The 25,739-nt window shown below is 37.2% G+C and overlaps 1 protein-coding gene across 1 annotated transcript; it reads right to left on the reverse strand.

Moving 5' to 3' along the window:
* Positions 1-18,033: 18,033 nt before the first annotated feature.
* On the reverse strand, positions 18,034-20,829 carry LOC145088983 (magnesium transporter MRS2-3-like). The gene is made up of 6 exons (XM_079027491.1): positions 20,363-20,829; positions 19,408-19,611; positions 19,204-19,332; positions 18,959-19,134; positions 18,676-18,865; positions 18,034-18,595 (listed from the first exon to the last, which is right to left on the reverse strand). Exons 1-6 carry the CDS (start codon positions 20,792-20,794, stop codon positions 18,293-18,295), a joined length of 1,434 nt encoding a protein of 477 aa, XP_078883617.1. The 5' UTR covers positions 20,795-20,829; the 3' UTR covers positions 18,034-18,292.
* Between the last annotated feature and the right edge of the window lie 4,910 nt (positions 20,830-25,739).

A 25,739-nucleotide genomic window follows, 5' to 3' on the forward strand; every position in this document is an offset into this window, starting at 1 on the left:
TGCAAAAAATGAAAATCAAGCTTCTGATGCCCTTCAAAGATTATTACTCTAGCAACCAAAACTTTGATACATACAAGTCATATTACCACAATATTAAAATTCTATTATAGAATTATACTTTCAAATTATCTCTTATGATAGAATTATAATTTTAGTTTTGAGTGAGATACCTCGTTATTATAATAGTATTCTATTTCTTTTTTAGGATATCTGCATCTAATTTAGAGCTTCATCTCGAGGCTTAATACACTTTTTCTTCTTCTGCTTCTTTTTCATGGAATTATCTTCTGCTTCGAACGAAACTTGGTTGTGTCCATTATAAGGGTTTCATTGTTACATGAATGGTGAAGTTTGAACTAAAGAAATTTCTGGTATAATATTTCAATTGATGAACGTAAAAGTGTGTTGCGAAAGACTATTAGTATGAACCACATATTGTTTATGGCCGTGGCAGAAAATTTGAAAGTGTTTGGCAATATATGTGTTAAGTATACGAGTATACATGAAGTGAGTTGTGCTTATCATCACTCTTATTCAATTTATTAATAGGGTTGATCATGTTAATGGACACATTATTGTCCCTTTAAAGCTACCTACTAAGGAGCATGGTACTTATGTAAATGAGGGGTTGATATTGTATGTTGAGCTCTTTCATTGTGTTTTTAAAACACATATTACTACGCTATTATATCCTTTAGTTGTATGGTTTTGATTTTATCTTAGGCGTTGAAAATAGTTCTTTACAATGTGTAGTGTAGGTTAGGTTGTTGCTTCTTCTTTATTGGACTTTGTAGATGTTCAGACACAATAATATATAGGAAAGTAGATATGAGAATAGGAAATCCGTACAACATCTTTGTATGTTAGATGTATTTTTAAACCCATTTTAGTTAAAAACTTGTTCAACAATATTAGCTTGGGGTGATTAGACGAAGAAGAGATCACATTCAAAGGAGAGAAGAATGAGAAACATCAACGTCAAATAATGTCTAAATTGACATTTTACAACAGCACTAAAGTGTTATGCTCCTCGAGTGTTTCTCCATAGCAAAGATTCAACTAATTTAAATTATATATTTCTATCATAAAATTTAGTATATAATGTTTGGTAAAAATATAAGGGAAAATGACTCTTGAGGGTAATTAACTTTTGCGTTTGTACTCATTTGATCCTTTTTTTTGTATTCAATATACCATCGAACTTGTTGTTGGTGTTTACCATAGCCCTTTTGACCGGCTTTTGACCTGTGATAGCCGGTCAAAGGGTTATGGTGAACACAAACAACAAGTTCGATGGTATATTGAGTACAAAAAAAAAGGAAAGGGACCAAATGAGAACAAACGCAACAGTTGGTTACCCTCCTGATTCATTTTCCCTTTACTAATTTACAACAAATCCCACATCATCTCCTACTGATATTAATGACTTTATGAGATTCATTCTTGCTTCTCTTCAAAACATAACCTACGAAAGGACATTATTCATACATGTACTACTTTGTAATGAACTTGAATATTTATTAGGGGAATCTTGACTAAGCAGGCGCATTTTGTGACTACATTTACATTTGCAATCAAATGATTTATCGTATCATGGATTCTAGACAAGTCTACAAACGAGTGGAATCACAAGTGATGTGATTTTGGAGTTTACTTAGCTTTAAGATCGAACTCATGGGATAAGATACAACATCAATATGTACAATATCATGCTGCTTTTGTAGACACATCACCATCATATTGTACATATTGATGTTGAATCTTATCCCATGAGTTCGATCTTAAAGCTAAGTAAACTCAAAAATCATAGCACTTGTGATTCCACTCGTTTGTAGACTTTGTCTAGAATCCATGACACGATAAATCATTTTATTGGAAATGTAAATGTAGTCATGAAATGCGCCTGCTTAGTCAAGATTCCCATAATAAATATTCAAGTGCATTACAAAGTTGTACATGTATGAATAATGTCCTTTCGTAGGTTATGTTTTGAAGAGAAGCAAGAATGAATCTCATAAAGTCATTAATATCAGTAGGAGATGATGTGAGATTTGTTGTAAATTAGTAAAGGGAAAATGAATCAGGAGGGTAACCAACTGTTGCGTTTGTTCTCATTTGGTCCCTTTCCTTTTTTTGTACTCAATATACCATCGAACTTGTTTGTGTTCACCATAACCCTTTGACCGGCTATCACAGGTCAAAAGCCGGTCAAAAGGGCTAAGGTAAACACCAACAACAAGTTCGATGGTATATTGAATACAAAAAAAAAGGGACAACGCAAAAGTTAATTACCCTCAAGAGTCATTTTCCTAAAATATAAATATATTTTTTAGCACGTCTTATGTTTATCTATATTTCGAATTAATTTTGTCTCAATCCAACTTATATTCATTGTATTAGGTGTAAGACCCATGTATTAAATGGGTTAATTAAAATAAATAAATATAAAAGTTTAAATATTTAAGAACTTTGGATTTATAAGAAAATAAAAAAATAATGAATTATTAAAATTGAATTTTCTTTTAAATTTAAATAAATAAACAAAATAAACTAATAAACATTAATTTAGGAATTTTGAAATAAAAAGGTAAGTCCATTAATGAAATTGATATTCATTTATTACTATATTTATTGTAATTATTACATTAAAACATTATCCAAAATTTATTAAAATAAAAAAACTCATAAAATGACATATGGAAAAAAAATTCAAAATAACCACAAAATGACATTTGACAAATTGAATGAGAGTGTGACATGTGGCAAAAAACTTCATTTATTAGAGTATACTAGTTTATAACCCGTGATAACCACGGTTATAAAATTAATTAAACTTTCGTATTAAAAAATCAAAATTATTAATCAATTATTTTAAATAAATTATTATTTAAGATATATTTTTTTAATTATATAAAATTATAATCGTTGATTTAAATAAATACGTGGAGTTATATCATTTTATAATTTATATTAATTTTATTATATTTTTTAATCTAATGTTATTAATTTAATATAATTAAAGGAAAAAATTTTAAATTTTGAAATTTAAAATGAAGAATCAATTATTAATTTAATAAAGTTAGAGTGAGAAATTTAAAATTTGAAATTTGAAATGAATAATTAATAGGTTGACAAGTGACATGATAAATGATATATAACATTAATGAGAGTTCTAATTGCATGACACTTGTCAATATGAGATTAAACCTATTCCTTTATTAGAATAAGAATTATTATAGTAGATTTTATATTTTGGTCTCTGAAATCTTACATTGTTGGAAAATATATTTTGCATATGCCATCTTTGTGAAATGTATAAATAGATTTGACTTGGCATTCTATATAAAAATATAATCTATATTATCTTACGACCTACCCAACATTCTGCAAAATTATTATCAAAAACTAGTTGAGTCACCCCGCTTTGCGGGGTCAGATGTGTTTGTTTTAATATTTGAAGTGCGTGTAATGTTAGTAGCAACATATGAAACACTGCGTAACTGAAACATATGAAATATTAAACATTAAACATATGTTTAGTAACATATGAAAATTGAACATTACATAGTCGATATTAAACCTTAAACACATACGGACCATGACCATCATTTATTTCCTCATCAACATTAGCCCCAAAAGACGTCATAGCAAACATACTATTATAAGCCCTAATATCCCTCAAAAAACGATCGCTATGAAAAAGCGCAACATATTCAGGCGGAAAAGAAGAAGGATAAGGGAGAATAACATCACCAGACTTGCAACAATGACCATATCTAGGATGATGAGCTGTTGACAGCTTTAGACTCCTTTCGACAAACCAAAAATACGCTCCACAATATTCACAGACGCAATCACAATCACCAAAATTAACATAATTTGGAAGAACACCGGCAGAACGCATCCGTGAAGAGAATCTAGGCCGCCGAAAAACCGGTGCAACAGCAAGAGCTGAAGAAGCAAGTGCAGCTCCAGAAGAGGACGACCCAACAACACCATACCCCAATTTACGTTTACCATACATAACGAATATATATATATATATATATATATATATATATATATATATATATATATATATATATATATATATATATATATATATATATATAACACAAAAGAAAGACACAAAAAAAGGGTAAATCCAAAAGAACGAAACATAAAAGAGAAACTAGAAATCTTACCTCGACCTCACAGAAAGAAACAGAAGAGACGAAAGAGCAGGTCAAAAACAGAGAAGAAAAACAGGGATAAGAAACAATAAAGGGAAAAAAATCAATTAAAAAAACCACCGGTAAAAGCGTCATTGGATAGGAAAACGGCAAAGCAACCCAAAATGAAACACATGGGACAAACGGAAAAAAAATTTAAATAAACTGTCAAACAGCACCCATGTTGGGTAGCGTAGCTTTTTGATGTATTGCGTCCATTGGGCTCGGTTAATAGTCCAAGTTTTGTTACTCCGGTTTGGGTTTTGTCTAACCGTGAGCTGATAGGGTTTAGTATAAATTAATGTGCTTGCATGCATATTAGGTTAATGATTTAGAAAACGATCTAGAAGACAATAGCGATTACGATAGATCACAGATTATTACTTCATCGTTCTTGTAAACCCTAAATCCTCTACAGTAGAAGTTCTTTATCGAGCTTTGCTAAGTATTGTTGATTAATCATTCGACATTCTTTGATCCATACTTGAGTTGTTTATAGTTTTCGTATTTATTATTTTACCTGTTATAAGATCTAATCGATCTTCAAGTTAGTTGTTTAACTCATCAATTGGTATCAGAGCAGGAGGCTGTGTAATTCATACACTTCTTTTCTGTGAAAAAGGTTTCGATTAGGGTTATTCCGCATTTACTGATATTTATTGAGCCGTCATCCCATAATTGACGTAACTCGATATTTATTGTTTTGCCCTAATTTAATACATTACAAGTCTGATCTTTTAACAGGTTATTCGATCAAGCATGGACGAGTCGCAATCCAATCCAATTAATATTTCGAACAGCATTGGATCAACAACGAAAATTCTCATCCTTTACACCCACGATTATGAAGTCTGGGCACATCACTTTGAAGACTATGTTATAGGATCTGAGGACAATGGATACCTCATCTGGGAAGCAATCGTTTCTGGACCTTTCGCTCATTCAGCAACTTCAAGGATTATTAAAACTCAGAAGGAGTATAATGATCTTTTGAAAGACGTTAAAGATATTGCTCAAGACGAAAAAGATAAATTTCAGTGCAATATCAAAGCGTTGAGATTAATCAGATTCGCTCTTCAATCCGATACTTTCAGGCTGGTGAGTTCATGCACGACTGCAAAAGAAATATGGGACAGGCTACGAGAATTGTATTCTACGGACGAAGATCTTGAACACTCCATTCAAACCTTACTCTTGTCTGAGTTTGGTGAATTCAATCAGGGGGGCGAAGAGACTGTGACGCAAACGTTCGATCGCTTCAATCATCTTCTTAGCAAGATGATTAAACATGACATTGAAAGGAAGCTAATTGAGCAGAAGGTTACGTTTTTGAACGGTCTCAGATCTGAGTGGAGAGCAGTAGTGTCCACAGTTAAAGCGCATGAGCAATTCAAATCCTATTCTTTGGCGAAACTGGTGGGCATCCTGAAATCCCAAGAAAAGATCGTGTTACAGGAGAAAAATGTGGTTTCAAGCCTGGGTTCGTTGGCCCTCCTGTCCAAAAGCAAAGCAGTGATGGTTCTGACTTCTGAAGACTATGCTATGATGGTGTCAAACCCCAAGAGGTTCATCAAGAAAAGATTTCCCACAAATAAGAATAGAAATTGGCAGGGAAGTTATAGTTCTGAAAAGGTCAAAGATGAACCAAAGGCAGAAGAATCAAAGAAGGAACCGAAAGCTGAAGGAGATTCAGGACTGAGTTGTTATTACTGTGGAGGAAAGAACCACTATGCAAAAGATTGCGTCCTCAAGAAAATGACAGAAAAGGATGACGAAAAGGATGAAGAAGCTTTGTTGCAGAGAAAGATGGATGAGATCAGGAAGAAGAAATCTACTGCTAACCCTTCTATGAATGCTTTAATTGTGCAGGGTTCGGTAGCGGATGATGAGTTCGGTGGCGTGGAAGTCTGGTCAACCGACTCTGAAGATGATGAAGTAAGGAAGCCTTCTCATGGAAAGGCTTATGTGGCGAAAGAAGAGAGCAGTGGTGGAAAATGCTTGATGGTGTCCGACGTTTCTCAGATGAGGGGATACAACACGGATGGTGGGATTGAAGACGCAAAGGAGCGAGAGGACTTGTGCTTCACTGCAAAACCGCTCAGCGTACAGTTCAACGAGCTTGATGAACTGATCAAGAAGGTACAATCCATTTTTGTTTCATTCAAAGTCCCACAATGCTCATACGAAAAAGAATTAAAAAAATGTTAATTCAAGAATCTCTCATCTAGACAGTAGTTTAACTCAAACTCGAGTCACCAATTCTAACCTGACTGACCAAATAAGCAGGGTGTCTTCGAAGAGTGAGGACCGGAGAATGTGGATCGAACTGAAGGAGTCGGAGTTAATCAAAACCAAAGATGAAAACATTTATTTGCAAAGAGACAATTTAAAGCTTTTAAAACAGAGAAATGTTTTTTGTTTGATTGCTAAATGTCTTTATACTAATATCACTCAGCTTCATTTGGACTGTGAAATAGGACAAAAGATTCATCGCATGATTTTACCCTTCCTTGAGTTTAAGGAGGATGAAATTGATGCTGAAGCGTATAATTGTGAAAGTGTTATTTCGTCTGAGGAAGTTAATCCGACGTATATGTATGGACTGGACAAAATTGAATCTTTCATTAAGTCCAAGGACCATAAGGACATGCTTAAAAACCTTTTGGATGAAAATGATAAACTGAAACTGAGGACCGAAACCATACAAAAATTTGACTCATTGAACGCCAACTTGAGATCAGACAATAAAATTGATGTTGAAAATGCATCTAAGCTTAATGAGGACGATAATATGAGTGAAATTTATGTAGAGGACACAGTTGATTGTTCAGAATTTGTTAAGAGCGAACCCGATAACCACAAGAATCTCATCTCAGAAAATTCAGTGGAGTTTGCTCGTTTGTCCCAACAAAAGTCCCCGATCCTTGCAGAAAAGGCAGTAGTATATCAAAAAGTTAGGACCACTCCAAATCAGGTGTATAAGGTCACAGGCGTAACCGAACATCAGACTGCTGAACTCACAGCCATTGTAAACGAAGACAATGCTGATGGATGCGAAGAATTCTTCTGGTCAGCTTCAATTGACAATGCTGATGAAACGGTAGGTCTGTCTGAAAGAACTTCATGGAAAAGCAAAGGCAGATATGTGCCAGAACCTTTAAATAAGCCTGACAGCTTCGATGTGCCAAGTACTAGTGGTACGAAAGATGTTTCTCAAGAAAAAGGAATTCCTGCAAAAGAAGTCACTCCTCCAAGCGAAACATTATCAGTTCAGAGTGAACCAGCTAAAGGAAAACAGAAATCAAAAGTCAATATTCATCATCAACCAAAGCAGATGAGAAATCAAAAACAACAAAGGAATCAGAGATACAAGAAGAATCTCTCTGAGAGAAAACAGTTTTGGCAATCTCAGAATGCCTATTTTTCACATCAAGACAGGAACTTAAAGTCAGAGAAAAGTCCTGTAGAATCACAAGAGAGCAATAACAACCGAAAGCAGAGGTTCGGTTCAGAAAAAGACTTCAACCGAAAGCAGAAGTTCGGTTCAGAGAAAAACATCAACCGAAAGCAAAGGTTCGGTTCATAGAATGACTTCAACCGAAAGCAGAGGTTCGGTTCTGAGAACAAAAGAGATCAATATTCTAGGGTCGGTCCCACTAATGATCAAAAGCAAAAGGGTCACTTAGAATCTCCAGCCAAGAAGTCATCTCAATCTAAGTCCTCTAATTCTTCAAATGCTTCTAATTCCTCTCCACCTCATTCTAAATTCCATTCTTTTCATTCTCAAAAACCTCAATCACCAACTGAAGCGAAAGGAAAATCGAAGGTTTCATCAGTTAAACCAGAGTCCAAACCAAAAGCAACGAATCCCAATAAAATTAAAGTATTCACCATCAAAAGGAAAGATGAAACAACACTAATAAAAAGAACATACCTTGTTGACATCTCTCTTACTATTCCTGTTCCTGTGAAAGGCTCACGAGGACCCAAGAAACTTTGGGTTCCTAAATCTGCTTGATCTTTGCAGTTTATCAGTGACGAGCAGTTTGACGAAGAATGGTACATTGACAGTGGCTGCTCGCGTCACATGACAGGAAGGAAGGAAGAGCTAAGGGAATACAGGTCTCTTTCAAACGGTGGAAATGTCAAGTTCGGGAACAACTCCTTCGGCACCATAAAAGGCTATGGAATGATTACAAACGATGATTTCTCGATTAGAAAGGTTGCATACGTGGAAGGACTACAACATAACCTCATCAGTGTATCTCAGCTAGTTGGAGGTACCGGTCTCAAAGTTTCATTCGATGATGAGGGTTCTGAAATAATTGAGAAGAAGACGAAAAGAGTTATTCTCAAATCGGAGCGTAAAGGTGAAATGTTTCCCCTGAACCTCAAACCTATCAAAGGGAACCCAGCTATCTGCCTGTTATCCAAAGCACAATCTGACGAAATCTGGTTGTGGCACCGAAGGCTCTCTCATCTCAACTTTAAAGACATCAATAAACTTGTCACTGGAGGTCATGTTCGAGGTCTTCCATTGCTCAAGTACGATAGAGAACATTTGTGTGCTGCATGTGAAATGGGGAAGCAGAGTCGTCAAAGTCACCCATCTATTATAAACACTAAAATTGTTGAACCACTAGAATTACTTCATATTGATCTGTGTGGTCCATCATCTATCGAAAGTATCGGTGGTAGCAAGTACATTCTTGTTATTGTTGATGACTTTTCGCGTTTTACATGGGTGTTCTTTCTGAAGCAAAAATCTGAAGCGACTCTCAAACTGAAGACGTTCATTAAGCAGGTTGAAGTACAGTTGAAGAAAGTCGTTCGCAACATCAGGAGCGATAATGGGCTAGAATTCAAAAATAAAGAATTTGAAGAATTCTTGGCCGAAAAGGGAACCAGTCATAACTTCTCGGCTCCCTACACTCCTCAACAAAATGGAATTGTCGAAAGACGAAACCGATCTTTGTGTGAAGCGGCCCGAACCATGCTAAGTTTCGCTTCCTTACCTTTATATTTTTGGGCTGATGCTATTTCTGCTGCTTGTTTTACATAGAACAGGTCATATCTCAATAAGCGCTTCACTCTCACTCCTTATGAGATCATTAACAACAGGAAGCCAAATGTCAAGTTTTTCCATGTGTTCGGTTCACGGTGTTTCATCTTCAATTCTAAAGAAAACCGCAACAAGTTTGATGTCAAAGCCGACGAGGGGATATTTCTGGGCTATTCTCTAACTTCTAAAGCGTACAGGGTATTAAACAAGTGTTCGAGAAAAATAGAAGAAACTTATTACGTGACTTTTGATGATAGCTATGTCAAAAAGCTAAAGGCCAACGAAGACACAGCTGGAGAAATTTTTCCTCAAACTGGCCAAGTCACCGCCTCTATTGCAAACCTCTTTGAGAAGTTCGTTGAGTTATTTGATGAACCAGAGAAGGAAACTCTCTCAGAAGCCAACGCAGCCGACAACAAGGTAGATCATCTGAAGCAACTTATCGATGATGCTGCAAAGAGAATGAATGAAGGAGGATCAAGTTCTGACGACCCTCCACAACACAATGCTTCAGTCGAGGGGGATGATCCGCCATCATCATCACAGCCGAACTCACATGTTGAGGGGGAGAACAGTTCTCAAACTGCTCCCGAACGCACTTTATCAACCGAAAGTACCACACCAACCGAAAGTGCCTCACCACCCAAAGGTGCATCAACACCTGAAAGCTCAGCACCACAAGAAACCTCTGTAGCTCAAGATACTCAAGACATTCCTGAAAGCTTATCTATCGAGGGGGAGCATGCCGATATGCTTTATGACGATGAAAGTCCATCCGAAGAGAAGAGATGATAAACGCTGAATTGGATCCATCCTTTGATCCAAACTACCCTCCTCTCGTCAAATGGACCAGAGATCATCCTGTCACTCAAGTCGTTGGGGATGTATCTGAAAAGGTTCTTACCCGATCACAACTCAAGGAAAAACAAACTTCCTTGTTTTCACAAGTAGAATTCTGTATGTTCAACTCCTTCGTCTCAAAAGCTGAACCAAAGACAGTTAACACTGCTCTTGATCACTCCGATTGGGTTCAAGCTATGCAAGACGAACTGAATGAATTCGAAAGGAACAAAGTTTGGCGACTTATTCCAACTCCTCCAGATGCCTCGGTTGTTGGTCTCAAATGGGTCTTCAGGAATAAAATGGACAAAGAAGGGAACGTGATACGAAACAAAGCACGTCTGGTAGTAAAAGGATACTGTCAGGAGGAAGGAATTGACTATGAAGAGACTTTTGCTCCTGTAGCTAGGCTGGAATCGGTCATAATCTTTCTCGCCTATGCTGCACACAAAAACTTTGAAGTCTACCAAATGGATGTCAAGTGTGCATTTCTCAATGGTGAACTCGAAGAAACAGTGTACGTGGAGCAACCTCCTGGATTCGTAAATGAAAGGTATCCTAATCATTGTTATATTTTGGACAAAGCCGTGTATGGACTGAAACAAGCTCCGAGAGCCTGGTATGAAACGCTGACAAGTTTTTAAAGGTGTCGAAATTCAAACAAGGTTCGGTTGACCCAACCTTCTTTCGTAAGAAGGAAGGTAACCACCTTATGATTGTTCAAATTTACGTCGATGATATCATCTTTGGCTCTACGAATCCCAGCTTAACAGCCGAATTCAGAAAGCTGATGGAGACTAAATTTGAAATGAGCTCAATGGGTCCAATTAACTTTTTCCTTGGTTTAAATATTAGACAGGGACCCGAAGGCATCTTTATCAATCAGGAAGCTTACACGAAGACTCTTCTAGAAAAATTTGGCATGATGGGAGATTCAAAGGTCAAAGTTCCAATGGCGTTCGGCACCAAGCTCACTCCATCCTTGGATAAACCGGTAGTTGATATTACGCTTTATCGCCAGATGATCGGTTCTCTGATGTATCTTACTGCTAGCAGGCCTGACATAATGTTCTCTGTTTGTTACTGTGCTAGATTTCAGGCGAACCCACGCGAACCCCACATGCTTGCAGTGAAGAACATTCTATGATATCTCAAGCGAACTACCTCTTTAGGTCTATGGTATCCATCCAACTCGGGCTTCTTCGTCCAGGCCTACTCAGATGCAGACCTTGGAGGTTGTGGATTAGACAGGAAAAGCACCACAGGCGGTTGCCAATTCCTTGACGGGAAGTTGGTTAGCTGGCAATCAAAGAAACAAACGTGTGTGTCTTTGTCTACAGTTGAAGCAGAATACATTGCAGCTGCATCCTGTACCTCTCAAGTGATTTGGATCCAGAGTCAATTCCGAAACTATGGACTCAATATGAAAAAGATCCTACTATATTGTGACTCTGAAAGTGCAATTAGGATCTGTCATAACCCAGTGCAACACTCCAAAACTAAGCACATAACACTGAGGTATCACTTCATTAAAGATCATGTGGAAGATGGAAACGTTGAAATTCACTTTGTTAGAACCACTGATCAACTGGCTGATGTCTTCACCAAAGCCCTTCCTGAAGCATCGTTAAACAAAATCCTACAAGGGCTAGGAATGATGGAATCAGAGTCAGTACCACAAACTACCTCTCAATCACAAACATAAGAAGCGAAACAAACCGAACGTTCGGGTTCGGTTGGATCATCTACCTCTCGCTCATCAACTAAAGGTAGTTTTCTTGGTTGTAAATTTCATGTACAATTGTTTTAAATTTATTTATTTTATTGTCAAAAGTATTTCCTTTTTGAAAGTCTAAGTTCATCGGTTTTCCAAAATTTTTCAAAACCGAAACCAACCGAACGCTCGGGTTCGGTTTTCCAAAAATTTTCAAAACCGAAACCAACCGAACGCTCGGGTTCGGTTTTCCAAAATTTTTCTCAACCGAAATCAACCGAACGCTCGGGTTCGGTTTTTCAAAATTTTTCTCAACCGAAATCAACCGAACGCTCGGGTTCGGTTCCAAAGTTTTTTTTTTTTGCTTTTTCAGTCTTATTTTTTTATTTTTATTTATAATTTTTTTTATCAAAACAAATTCCAAAAATATTTCTTTTAATATCAAAAACTCCAAAAATATTTTGTTCTTCTTTTTACTTTATTTGTTTATGGGGAAATTGTCGAATTAGTTAAGTGTCCCTAGAAGCATGCTGCTGTATATGCCCAAAGCCTCATCAGATTCTAAATAATAGCCTTAATGACTTGGTATACACAAACCTTGTCTTCCCAATTAGGCTATCTCATTTATTCTAATCGTGAGCTACCTAACTCTCTTCTCGCATGAGATAAAAGTTTTCTGCTTGGTCCTATTTTTATAGCAGAGGTACTTTAATTTCTTACACCATCTCTATTGCATTTCTCCATTCAATTCGTTTCACAAATGTAACCCTTGAGACTCTCAGAAATTACCACTGAGGTTTATGGTTACTCAAAAACTGCGTTTATGATCTTAGTTTCGTGCCACTACGAGCTAAGTGAAACCCAAAATTCAATACCCAATCTGAATTGACGGTGAACAATTAATTTGCTCTAGTTTTCACTAATGAATTGACGGACGTATCTTCATGAAGTCTCAAATTTTTCTTTTGTGTGATTCCTATGAAATTGTTGAAAACCATAATATTTCTTCCCTTGGGATCCAGTTTTTATTTTTTTGTTGAGATTTTATATTTACCAGCCACTTTAAAATTATTTCAAACCTACTTGTTCAATAGACTACACCGGTCTCACAAGTACTTTGTTCACTTTCTATCTTATTTCAAGATTAGGACTATTGAATCAAAGCTAAGCCACCCTAAAAAGCTTAATTAAAAGAAGCCTTTCAACACTTCTTAAAAGGTGTTTGATCGTTATTCTACGGGAAACCACATTTACACTTTAAGGTCTCTCTTGACTTTGAAGGAAGAGATTCGTGCCCGAGATCATTTGTTTCGTGTCTTTATTGACATCACAATTTTTCCTAAAAAGATTTGTTTTATTTCTTTTTCTTTTACACCCTTAGCACGAAAATCTTTGATTTTCCAAAATTCTGGTTCTAATAATTACAGGCTTTTTCATTGGATTGGTGGTTGATTAATTGTTGTGGTCAATTTTAATCCACGTGGGCGTCTTATTCAAAAGATGTCGTTACACTTTAAAGGGATAAGATGAAGGGTTGCTGACTCAAGCGGGAGTCTAATTGATTTGATTTCAAACGGCGGTAAAAAGGGAACGTATGCGAATTTGAAACGTCCAATCTCCAAATGACGTCGCAGACGCGTGTGCGAATTTGAAACGGTTCTTCTCTAAAAAGCACAGAAAGGGCGTGTGTGAATCTGAAACAGTTTCTATCCAAACGGCGCTTGATGGGAGGCGTGTTCTAAGGCATCTGCTACTCTCTCTCATGCGTGATCATCGCTTACCTTAACTGTCACGCATCAGTCAAATTCCGAAAAAAAAAACCTTCGTATTTCGATAGAAGATTTGGGAAGATTTTTCTCTCTCCTTAAACCCCAGTATAAAAGGCGACATTATCTACCATTTACCTCTTTACTGCAATCAAGAATCCCAGAGCGCAAGAATTCCCTGAACCCTAACTGTTCATCATCTTCTTCACACTCTTCAACAATGGCAGATTCATCCTCTATGCACGCCACTTCCCACATTCTTTCCATTCGCCCTCAACAATGCCTCATTATCGATCTAACCCCTCATGTCTATGATTCCTACATGTTTGCTATCATCGAGTGCTTGAAGTATTCGCCAATTGCTCCTGCACTATCACGGGTGGAATCAGTGCCCATGGAACTCCTGTCGCAGATCTATGCGACTGCTCATTACGACAAAGTGGTCGATAGGATCTTCTTTGACGTTTCTCATCATAAAGCATCTATCTCCAAGCAACGCTTTTGCTCTCTGTTAGGGTTTGAAGCTGATCCTACAAGGGTTAATCCAAAGACAATTCCCATGGGGCACCTGTTCAATATGTTCTACAACATGGGATACACGGAGGTGCTTACTTCCGTCGCCAAGTTCAAGAAGTCATGCTTGCCGCCACAGTGGAACGGGATGTTCACTGTGCTATTCAAAGGTCTCTCTGAAAGGAGCTCTGGCTCAGATGGTTCCAGTCGACTGTTCCTGTCCATCTTATATGGGGTCTACAATGGCATTAATGTCGACTATGGGTTTGTTCTTTGGCAACAACTCATCCAAAGTTTATCTTCTTCTTCACGGCATTCAGAGGTGTCGTATGCCAGGTTTTGGACCTTGATCACGAAGTGGGGGATGGACAAGTACAATATCCCCACTGTCGTCGGCGCACCGATGTCTTCGATTGGTACCTTTCATACCACGAAGATCATCGTCTCAGATGGTTCAAAATTCTCATTCAATGGTTCCATTCCGGAAAACATGTACGCTGATGTTCCAGCTGACAGCAGGATCATCCGGACCTACAAAGAGTTCAAGCGGTCTGGTCCGAGGGATCTCACGCCGGAGATGCTGAAATCAATTCACGATGCCGATAAGCCTGTTCCTAGAGGCAAGAAGGCAGACAAAGGGAAACAGGTGGCCAAATGGGCTAAAGGCCCTTCTCCTAGGAAGAGGAAACCCACTAAAGTTGCTCAGTCCCCGCAGCAGAAGAGGCGAAAGACACAACCAAAGTGAAAGCTGATTATCGCTTCCTCTTCAAGTGAGTCGGAGGGTGAGAGTTCGGATTCTGACGACTCTCCAAGAGGCAACACACCTCCAAGGGGCAACACACCACCCAGATCACCTACCCCCGAAATGCAAATCCATACTTCTCCAATTCTCTCTCCTACTCAAACAATTCCTACTTCCATTCCCACCATAAACCCCTTTACCCACATTCCAAACTCCTCAATCCCTATGCCACCACCTATTTTCACCGATGCTACAACAACATCCACTGCAAAGGTTACAACCAACGTATCTGATACGGGGGTTCATACCGATGCAACCGAAACCCTAAACACAACCGAAACCCAACAAGCACCCGAACCTACCCCTACTCAAAAACAAACCGAACCTACAACTACACCTACACCTGAAACCACCCAACCTGAACCTACTCATACCACTACACCCCCAACTTCACCACCACCACCATCTCCCGGTCATGCCTTTGACGGAGATAATCCTTTCCTTGGCGGGGAAAACATGACATTTGATTCGGTCTATTACAGTCCATTTCAAGTGCAGAGTGACGATGACGATGACGCTCCGGTCACAAAGAAGCATCCTAAGGAGCTACATGACAAGGTCGACTTGCTCATTGTTTCTTCTTCCACCTCTCAATCATCCCTCTCTGAAGCCGCTCTTCAGAAGATTGTTGATTCCTTCTCAAGGGCTCAGCAAGATTCGGTCGCTTCTGCAACCGCCGCCATCGATGCCTCTACAAAAGCCTGCCAGGCAGGGACCGAAAAAGTCGATAAACTATTCTCTGATGCCTCTACCCTATTAAAGTCCTTACAGGAGAGTGCAGATGCCACCAAGACTACGTTGGAACCAATTGTTCAACAGTTGGCCACGTTTGTCTCTACAGAGTTGAAGTCCTTTGCCATACTTCGTCAATCTCTGACAGACGACAACTCTGCCCTCCGTGCCTCTATTGACGAGCGCCTCTCTAAACTCCAAGAGGATCTGGCTGCTGAGAACTCGTTGATGGATGTTTTGGCAAAGAAGACCACTGCCCTGAAGGTCAAGAGTGCTCAACTCTCCAATTCTCAACAACAGATTGACACTCTTCGGTCCGAACGGGAGGTCATCAAGACGTGTGTTTCGGATGTCCACTCAGCAATATCTAACATCCTCGAAGCACATGATCCGATCCTTAATCATTCTGTGAGGCGTACCCTTGCAGAAAAGTTCGCTCCTGCCCTGGATCTGTTAAGCAAAATTGAAGGGCTACCCGATTTCGTGTCCAATCCAAAACAATGGGGAGAAAAGGAGTCTGGATCGCAACCACCTCATTCCTCAAGGCAACTCACACAACCGAACCTCCTCCTGTAGGCCAAGCCTCTGGTTCGGGTGTGAAAGACAAAGGCAAGAAGGTTGCTGAGGAAGAAGAGGAAGAAGACAACGAAACCATTGCTGACTTGCTGAGACGCAAAAGTCGACGCAATGATGTAGATGAAAGTGATCGTGTGGCAAGAGAAGCTGAAGAAGCTGAACGCAAAAAGAAAGAAGCCCACGACCTTCTCGAGAGTAGGAAAACTCTTTTTCCTGCTTGGACTCGAGAGAGAATGATAAAGGAGGCAATCGACACCCCGAGCATCTTGTGGCTTGAACCAGTCATCTCATTTGACTGTTACAATTCTGTCGACTCTCAGTTCGACATGCCACTTACCCGAAAGGCGTTCATCTTTCACGCCTTCGCCAACGTTGCCGAGTTCCCTCATCCTCATCCGGAGGTTGATCGGGAATTGATTGAATTCTATCTGAAGGCTGCTCAACCCCAATACCAAACCTGGAGCGCTTAGAAGATCATCAACGTTCGGGTCTTGAAACCGTACACTGAAGGGAAGTTTATCAACGTTCGGTTCAAGGTGCTCAGGGGATCTGCAAAAACCGAACATGTCATTTCTTTAGCAGATTTACCGAACCTCAATCCACATGATTGGATTGTTCTGCACAACATCCTTCTGACCAACGAAGCTGAATATGGTCCAATCATTGACCATCTCAAAAGGATGTTGGTGTGTTATATTATGGAGGTCGCACTGATGGATCAGGAGATTGCAACCGTCTTCAAGAAGAAACCGAAGATCTCTCCTGTTGGCTCGGCCAGTGATCTAAACCAGATGAAGATGGGAAAAATTGACCCGAGGCGAAACTCAGTCATGTTCACTAGGAGTGAAGGACAGAAATGTCTATTTGCCTTAGCTGATAAACATCTTTATACCACTGCTTGTCTAGAGCATGTGTTGGGGATCATCCACAGATGCAAGGAAAATACAGCGGATGATATCAAGTATTTTGACGACATGATACAATGGTACATTCGGTTCAGACAGACAATCCCCGCGCTCATCTCACGTCTGTTTGAAACTGTAAAGAAGAAGGTTCCTGCTGCTGGCCCAAGTATGAAGAAGAAGTAATCTCGAGCCAATTTGACGCAAAGGGGGAGATTGTTGGGTAGCGTAGCTTTTTGATGTATTGCGTCCATTGGGCTCGGTTAATAGTCCAAGTTTTGTTACTCCGGTTTGGGCCTGTCCAACCGTGAGCTGATAGGGTTTAGTATAAATTAATGTGCTTGCATGCATATTAGGTTAATGATTTAGAAAACGATCTAGAAGACAATAGCGATTACGATAGACCACAGATTATTACTTCATCGTTCTTGTAAACCCTAAATCTTCTACAGTGAAGTTCTTTATCGAGCTCTGCTGAGGATTGTTGATTAATCATTCGGCATTCTTTGATCCATACTTGAGTTGTTTATAGTTTTCGTATTTATTATTTTACCTGTTATAAGATCTAATCGATCTTCAAGTTAATTGTTTAACTCATCAATCCAAAATATATTCAATACAAAAAGCCCAAAATACATTCAATACAAAAAATGAAGGACTATTTGTGAAAAAAAAAACACCTGCGCAAAGCAACCCAAAATGAAACACTTATATTCAATACAAAAAACCCAAAATATATTCAATACAAAAAACAAAGGACCATTTGTGAAAAAAAACACCTGTGCAAATTAGCATGACCACACTATTGTCCAACTTTAATATATATATATATATATATATATATATATATATATATATATATATATATATATATATATATATATAATAAGGGTGGCAATCCATAAGATTAGGATGTTACAAACAATCACCTAAATAAAGGCTAGCTAAACGTTCACTTAAGTAGGAAAACCAGATATTGGTGCTTGTTGCACATATTATTGTATGACGGTTGACAACATGATTTATTCTCTAAATAGAGCCAGACAACCACAATGATGGTGTAGTAGATAACTAGAGTTACTAAATACCATATGGCGTGTGATCCGTTTTCTTTAAGCCGTGTGTATCATGCCATGTAGCAAACGGGCAAAGTTTACGCATACCAGCTTCCTTGTCAGTCTAGAAGCCATTTGTTCTTGTACCAAGCGACAGCAATAACATACAAGAAGATGCCACCGGTGGTACCACCACCAACAGTGAATAAAAATTTACGCATACCAGTTTCCTTGTCAGCAGGGTTGTCACCATTGAAAAGCTCAATGGTAATGTTCATTCCAAAGGCTCCAGCCATGACCACAAGTGCCCCTACTATAAGAGTCGCGGTTGAGAGCATTACACCCATTTGCAGAAGATGGTTCTGCTTGTCATCCAACATGATGTTGATGTAGTCTTCCGTGTCGTCAACATACTCCCTCAGCTATACACATTTGCAAATTTATCATTAAGGAAAATGATGATTGATGTCTGATGATGGGTTGGATATATATATATAAATACCGTCGATAATTTATTCAGTGTACCATCAATCTGAACAAAATAGGCCTCCAACAACATTTCAAGTTCCTCAACATCATGGTGTTTATTGATAACGCTTCGTGCATTACTAGTTCGGGTCCCACGACTATCTCTGCCTCCAACAAATTGGTCCTGCTGAATATCACCTTCATTGGCTTTCATACCAGCAACTCTGATATCATCATACAGTTACACACATACAACTATCAGAAATGATTGAAACTATAGCATTACAAGCAAGGTGTTGAAAAAGATGCATGTGAACCTCTCATCATCATCATCATCATCATCTTCCATTTGTGACCGAAGAACTTGTTCCACAGCAGCTTGCTCGCTAACCGAAGCATTGTCTAGTTGCTGCTGCTGCTCCATCTTATCAGTCAGATACATTTCAGCCATATCTTCATCATCATCAAGCAAGTGCTCTAGTTCGTCCCGAACCTAATTCAATCAGTCTCAATCCATCATAAACGAAACCTCTTAAGACCAAAATTCAAAGTGCATACAAACCTTTTGAACACGTCCTGTTATAGCAACCAACCTACTTTTAATCTGGCGAACACGTTCCAAATTGAGAGTATTAATCTTAGTGGTCAACTTATCCAATGCCGGATGCGCTTCTTCATCCAATGTCCTTGCCTACTTCAGGATGATGATAACTAGATAAGAGAAGAAACAAGTTTACCAGGTAAAATCCTTAATAAAATTTTTCACCTCTTTTTCCAAGGAACTGCAGGCTGCCTCTAGGCATGCCTCAAGTGCAATGAACTCAAATTGAAGGAGTTTCAGTCCATCTCTGCTATCAAGAGAATGTATTCTATCAGCTGTAACCTCTCTGCTGGTTGAGGCCTTTGACTGTGGCTCTCCCAGATCATACAGATTTCTCCACTCCGTATCAAAATAATTTGCCCTTCCCTCCTGTTAAAATGCCATTTTAACATCAAATAATTAGGATCAAAGAATATCATGCTAGTTTCTATTTATTTCTTGATGCTTATTAACCAGCTCTACATTTTAACAATCAGAATAACAGCTGCAAACTTCTTAACTCAATCTTACTTTTCTACTACTCAGAATAACAAGTTTACAACTCCTTCATGTAATTTTAACCCAAGTATACTTTTCCTAAACAAATGGACTTGAAGGGAGATGACCATATGCCCTCTTACAGTTTTACCCACAATCACTGCCACCTAATCTTCTCCCAGATATATAGTAATCCTATCCCTTGTTGTGCAACCAACCTCAATTCTTCTGCAACCACCCTGTGTGAACTAAAATCATACCCTTCTGTACTTACAGTTTATATAGGAACAGCTTATAGAGGAAAATTTGCAATCAATTTAGGGCAGCATTCTGAAAATATCAAAAGATATTCTTGAAAATCATATGGACATCGTACAATCTCTAATTCAAACAAATTCAATTCAACCAATACTAATTTTACATATCCCGAAGCCTTAATATCATTTCTTTACAAACTACTACAAGGATATATAACAGATGAGAAAACGTTTGTGAGTCTTATTATCTAGACAAGGCAGAGATGAATGTAGAAATTTAGAGGATATATATATATATATATATATATATATATATATATATATATATATATATATATATATATATATATATATATATATATATATATATATATATACTAAATGACCTGAGATGCAGTTGCGTGATGATGCCGCACGATACAGCGTTGGAGCTCTTCGACGAGAGGAGCAACAGATGGATCTTTGGAATTAAGCAAAAGCACCTCATGTGCCGTAATTATGGCCTTAATGTGCTCCAGATTGATGACGATGGCCCGTTCTCGGCCAAGTACGGTGGAAGGATATGATAAAATAGGGTCGAGGATACGAAGATCGCGCGCAGGTAAGCCCGTTCGCCTCATGACAGTATGCTTACCGGCCTCGACAACTTGGGCCTGACCCATTGAATCAAGAAGGAGCCAGTGCCTCACTCCAGTTGCCTTCTTCCTGAGTGCTACTCCACCAACGTTCGTATGTGAGGCAGTTCGAGCGGGGTCGTCTTCTTCTGGGATGGTATCGACGGCATTGTCTTTCGACAGCGGAGGACGACGGCCCCTCATCGAGGTTTTATTGGTAAAAATGGAAAAGGACAACAGTTCACTTGTTTAAGATTTTGAAAATTTATTGTTATCATTTTCTTTATAGTTTATACTTTATTTTATACTAGTTGTGAATATACGGGTTAGTTAAAACATAATGTTAAACAGGAGCTATTAGATGAAAAGTTTATTTTGAATTTGAAATATGAAATAAGTGAAAATTATGAAAAAAAAAACGTGCAAAAAATAAATTAATTAAAATTATGTGTTTAATTGTTAGACTTGTGAACTAAACGAGTTATTATAATAAAATGTTAAATACAAATGTTTAAAGTGTAAATTTATTTGAAATTGAAATTGAAATTTCAAATTTGAAATTAATAGTTATTATAGTAGGTTTAATTTATGGAAACTAAATTAATGATATAGTGGAAATGAATAATGAAATAATTGACAAGTGGAAAATAATTATATTTCAAAATTATGACAAAATGACATGTGGCCAAATAAATGAAAGAATGACAAGTGGCAATAACATTTTCATTTATTATGGTAGATTCTCGTAAGAGCATTGATAGTTTTTTATATTTATTATCAGAAAGTCTTTTATATAATTTCTTAATATTCCGAAATTAGATATTTTTTAAGGGTTTTCTATAGTATGTTGGAAAATACCTATTAGAGTTAGCATGGTTGTTGGAAAATACCTATTAGAGTTAGCATGGTTTCGAGACTATTTTTATTATATTGCCAAAACACATCACGAGATGGGGACATGTAAAGTTTCCTCGCTAGGTCACATCAAGGTTTGAGGTTTTGAAAATTTCGTTAGATGAGGGACTCATGACAAGCTAGAACCTAGAAGTGAGATATGTATTTTCATTGGTTACCCACATAAATCTTTTGGATACTTGTTCTAGAGACCTAGTGAAAACGTGGTCTTTGTATCTCGAAAATGATTCTTTCCTGAGAGATAACTCATATTCAAAGAGGACAGTGAGAGTGCTATTGATATAGAAGAAATTCTAGAATTAATCAATGAAAGAACCTTAGAAAACACTAGCTCTCAACTAGAGGATGAGACTCTTGTTGAGCCCATTGACAATTCATTACCTCTTCGCCGATTAGGTAGATTTAACATGCCACCAACGTTATATGGTTTCCATATAACGTCAGATGTTGATACACTTATCAATGATGATACACTGGTAAATTTGGATGAGCCAAATAACTACAAGGAAGTGATAGCGAGCCTTGAGGCTACCAAAAAGGAAGGAGACGATTGATAGCGAGATTCAGTCCATGTACAACAACCAAGTTTGGAATTAGTTTGGAATTTGGTTGATCACGTACTAGGTCGAAAGATAGTTGATTGCAAATGGATCTTCAAGAAAAAGACCGACATGGATGGGAAGTGCACACGTTCAAGGTACGACTAGTTGTGAAGGGCTTTACTCAAACTTTTGTGGTTGACTATGATGAGACCTTTTCACCAATGGCTAAGATCAAGCCTATCAGGATTATACTTGCCATAAATGCCTTTCATGATTATGAAATATGGCAGATGGATGTCAAATTTGTTTTCCTCAATGGGAAGTTGGTTGAGGATGTTTACATGAGTCAACCAGAGGGTTTTAGTACATGCAAAGTTTCCTAATAGAGTGTGTAAGCTTGAGAAATCCATTTATGAATTGAAACAAGTGTTGGATTAGGTGTCTAAGCCTATAACTATAGTTAGTATAAACTTGAATTGATGGTAGCACAATCCTTTTGGGTTGTCTTCAAACCTGACGATTGAATAAGATAACTTTTAGAGAGAGAATAATGATTTATTAATTTATTACTTGGTTAATAAATCAATTAGAAATCAAAATAAATGATTTATTAATGTATTATGAAAATAATATATTAATTAGAAATCATATTATTTAATTAATATTTAATCAAAAATAAATTTAGAATTAATTTTGGGATTAAATGAATTAATTAAAACTGTAGGGACTAAAGGTTACAATGTTCAATAGTTGAGCATTGGGCAATTCTAGAACCTCCTTATAATAAGGGAAACGAAATCTAGATGCTCCTAGGGTTTTCTTAGGCTCTAAAGGTGTCTTGGATGCTTTAGGGAGGAAGGTAAGTGATTAGGGTCATCTTGGATACACATGCCTCATCCAATACCTTCTCAACACCTATATAAATCCTCCTTAGGGTTAAATTTCAACCTAACCCTTCATTATAAGTGCCTTGGCCAAAATTTTAATCTACTCCTCTCTCTCTCTCTCTCTCTCTCTAGTATTCCTTGGTTTCTTGAGTTTGTTTGTGAACCATTAGAGGCGCGACACTTGTGGCGCTTGCTACCAAAGGTATTTCAAGCAATGATTCAAGATTGTTTACAACAACAATCTTAAAGGTGTGTTTTATAACCCTTTATTATGTGAATTTTGATTATACACTAGGGATCTAGCGTTTATACTTTGTTGTTCATACTTGTATGTTCAATTAGAGAAAACGTGGATCTTCAATTCCATGTATACATATGATTGTATATTATGCCTAAAACCCATCAGTGGTATCAGAGCCATGTTTAGTTTTCTATTGAATTGATACTAATATGAACTTGAATAAGGAGGAGAAAGCAGAATCATCATTCTTTTCTTCGAACTCGTCAAGTTGTTTCTTCGGACTCGACGTGTTGGACTGCAACTCGGCGAGTTGGTCCTCCAACTCGGCGAGTTTGTGCGTCAGATCCTAATTTCGGATTTTCTTGCCTAACTTGATTTATTTGGTTAGTATTTAGTAATTATCTTTTATTAAATCTATCATAATCCGATTTTTGGTAATTTTAGATAATTAAATATGACCTAAATGATAAGAGATAATTATGAATTGGATAATGTTGATTTTATTATAATTATGATATGATTAATAATTTAATTAATTGTTTAATTAAAGGATAATTAATATATCCATAATTGGTTACAAAATAATTAATTTGATTATTAATTAAAGTTAATTTTAGGGTTGTTTGAAATTTAAATTAAAAGGTTTAAATTTTGAAATTTAAAATGTAAACCCTAAATTACATTCTTATGGATTTTGTTAATAAATTAATTAATTGATTAATTGAAGGATAATTAATAAATCCATATATGGTTTAAATTTAATTAAATTAAAAGTTTAATTTATTAAAAGACTAAACCCTTGAAATTTTAAAATGTTTAAAACTCACCTTATATATAAGGGGGGGGGGGGGGGGGGGGTTTAAGGAAGCGACCTGTAAAATAACCTGTTGAAGATTAAGTGTTGCGTCATTGAGCTTATTCTTTTTAAGTCCATTTTGTATAAACGAGTTAGGTCTGTCCACTCGTATTTACTGATAGGGTTAGTATATAAGGTGCATGCATGCTACATATTTTAGTTAACTCTGAGAATTATCTTTGTAACCCTACTTGACGCATCTACAGAAGAAATTCTTCATTGAGTTCTTCTGAGGTGTGACTATTAATCATTCAGCACCTGTTTGATCATATAGTGTTCCTGTTTTTCCTGCTTTAATCTATTAAATCATAAAAGATTTATTCCTATCAATTGGTATCAGAGCAGGAGACTGTGTTCTTAATACGCATCTCTTATGTTTGAAGAATTTATTAGGGTTTCCGCAAATATTGGATCTGTCAAGAGACGTCACTAATCTATTGACGTAACTATGTGATCTCGATATTAACCTAATAAGTGTTTACAGTCTGATTAATTTCAGGTATCAAAAGATTTTTCACCATGCAGAACGGCGATTCAAACTTCAACTCCTTGAATATCTCAAGCAGCATCGGATCTACAACTAGAATCCCTATTCTTTTTCCTCAAGAGTATGAAGTCTGGGAATGGCACTTTGAAGATTATGTAATAGGTTCAGAAGATAATGGTTATCTAATCTGGGAAGCAATCACTCTAGGTCCGTTCGTTCACACAGAAACCAAAAGAACGATCAATACCCATAAAGAATACAACCAACTGCGTCTTGACGTAAACGACGTGCCTCAAGATGAAAAAGACAAACTCTTAAGCAACATTAAAGCAATGAGGATCACCAGATTCGCTTTGCAAGCGGACACCTTTCGTCTTGTAAGTTCATGTGATACAGCAAAAGCCATATAGGATAGGTTGAGAGAGCTCTATTCCACAGACGCAGATCTAGAACACTCGACTCAAACACTTATGTTGTCTGAATTTGGCGAGTTTGTTCAAAAGCCTGAAGAAACTCTGAGTATCAATTTCAATCGATATAATCATATTCTTAGGGGCTGTTTGGCAGGATCTGTACTTTTAAGAGGTCTGAATTTCTAAGAGGGTCTGAAATTTTAAGATCCGAATGTTTAACATGTTGTTTGGTTGGGACCTCTGAATTGTTGTGCTGAATTATTAAAATGACCATTTTACCCTTCTGTTTTATTTTTTTATTGAATCCAATTGTTTATTTAGAAAATAACCTAATAAATTTCTTAAATATGTATTAAAAAAATATAAACACCATATAAAATCCAAATTTAGCATAAATCAAAATTAAACACAAATCCAAATCAAACATAAATATTTTTAAATCCACAAAATCATACTAAAATCCAAATAAAATCCTACAAATTTAATTTCACCCCAATTGATTCGCAACCTGGTCATGCAAATTATCCATGTATTCATTTCCTTGTGAACCCCATTCCATATCGTGTACGTTTTCGCCATCATTCTCTCCCTCTTGTGCTTGAGCATTATTCTCCTTGAACGCCATAAATAACTCATCATGAATATCGCATTTCCTTATGAAATTGTGGACTGCAAAACAAGCAACGACTATATCTCTTTGCACCGAAAAAGGAAAAAGAGCTATTCGCTTTAGGATTGGGAATCTTACCTTCAAAACACCGTAAGCACATTCAATAGCATTTTTGAGTTGTGCATGTGCATGATTGAA

Source organism: Lactuca serriola, chromosome 2, assembly GCF_051521515.1.
Source record: "Lactuca serriola cultivar US96UC23 chromosome 2, Lser_US96UC23_V15, whole genome shotgun sequence".
Taxonomy (NCBI): Eukaryota; Viridiplantae; Streptophyta; class Magnoliopsida; order Asterales; family Asteraceae; genus Lactuca; species Lactuca serriola.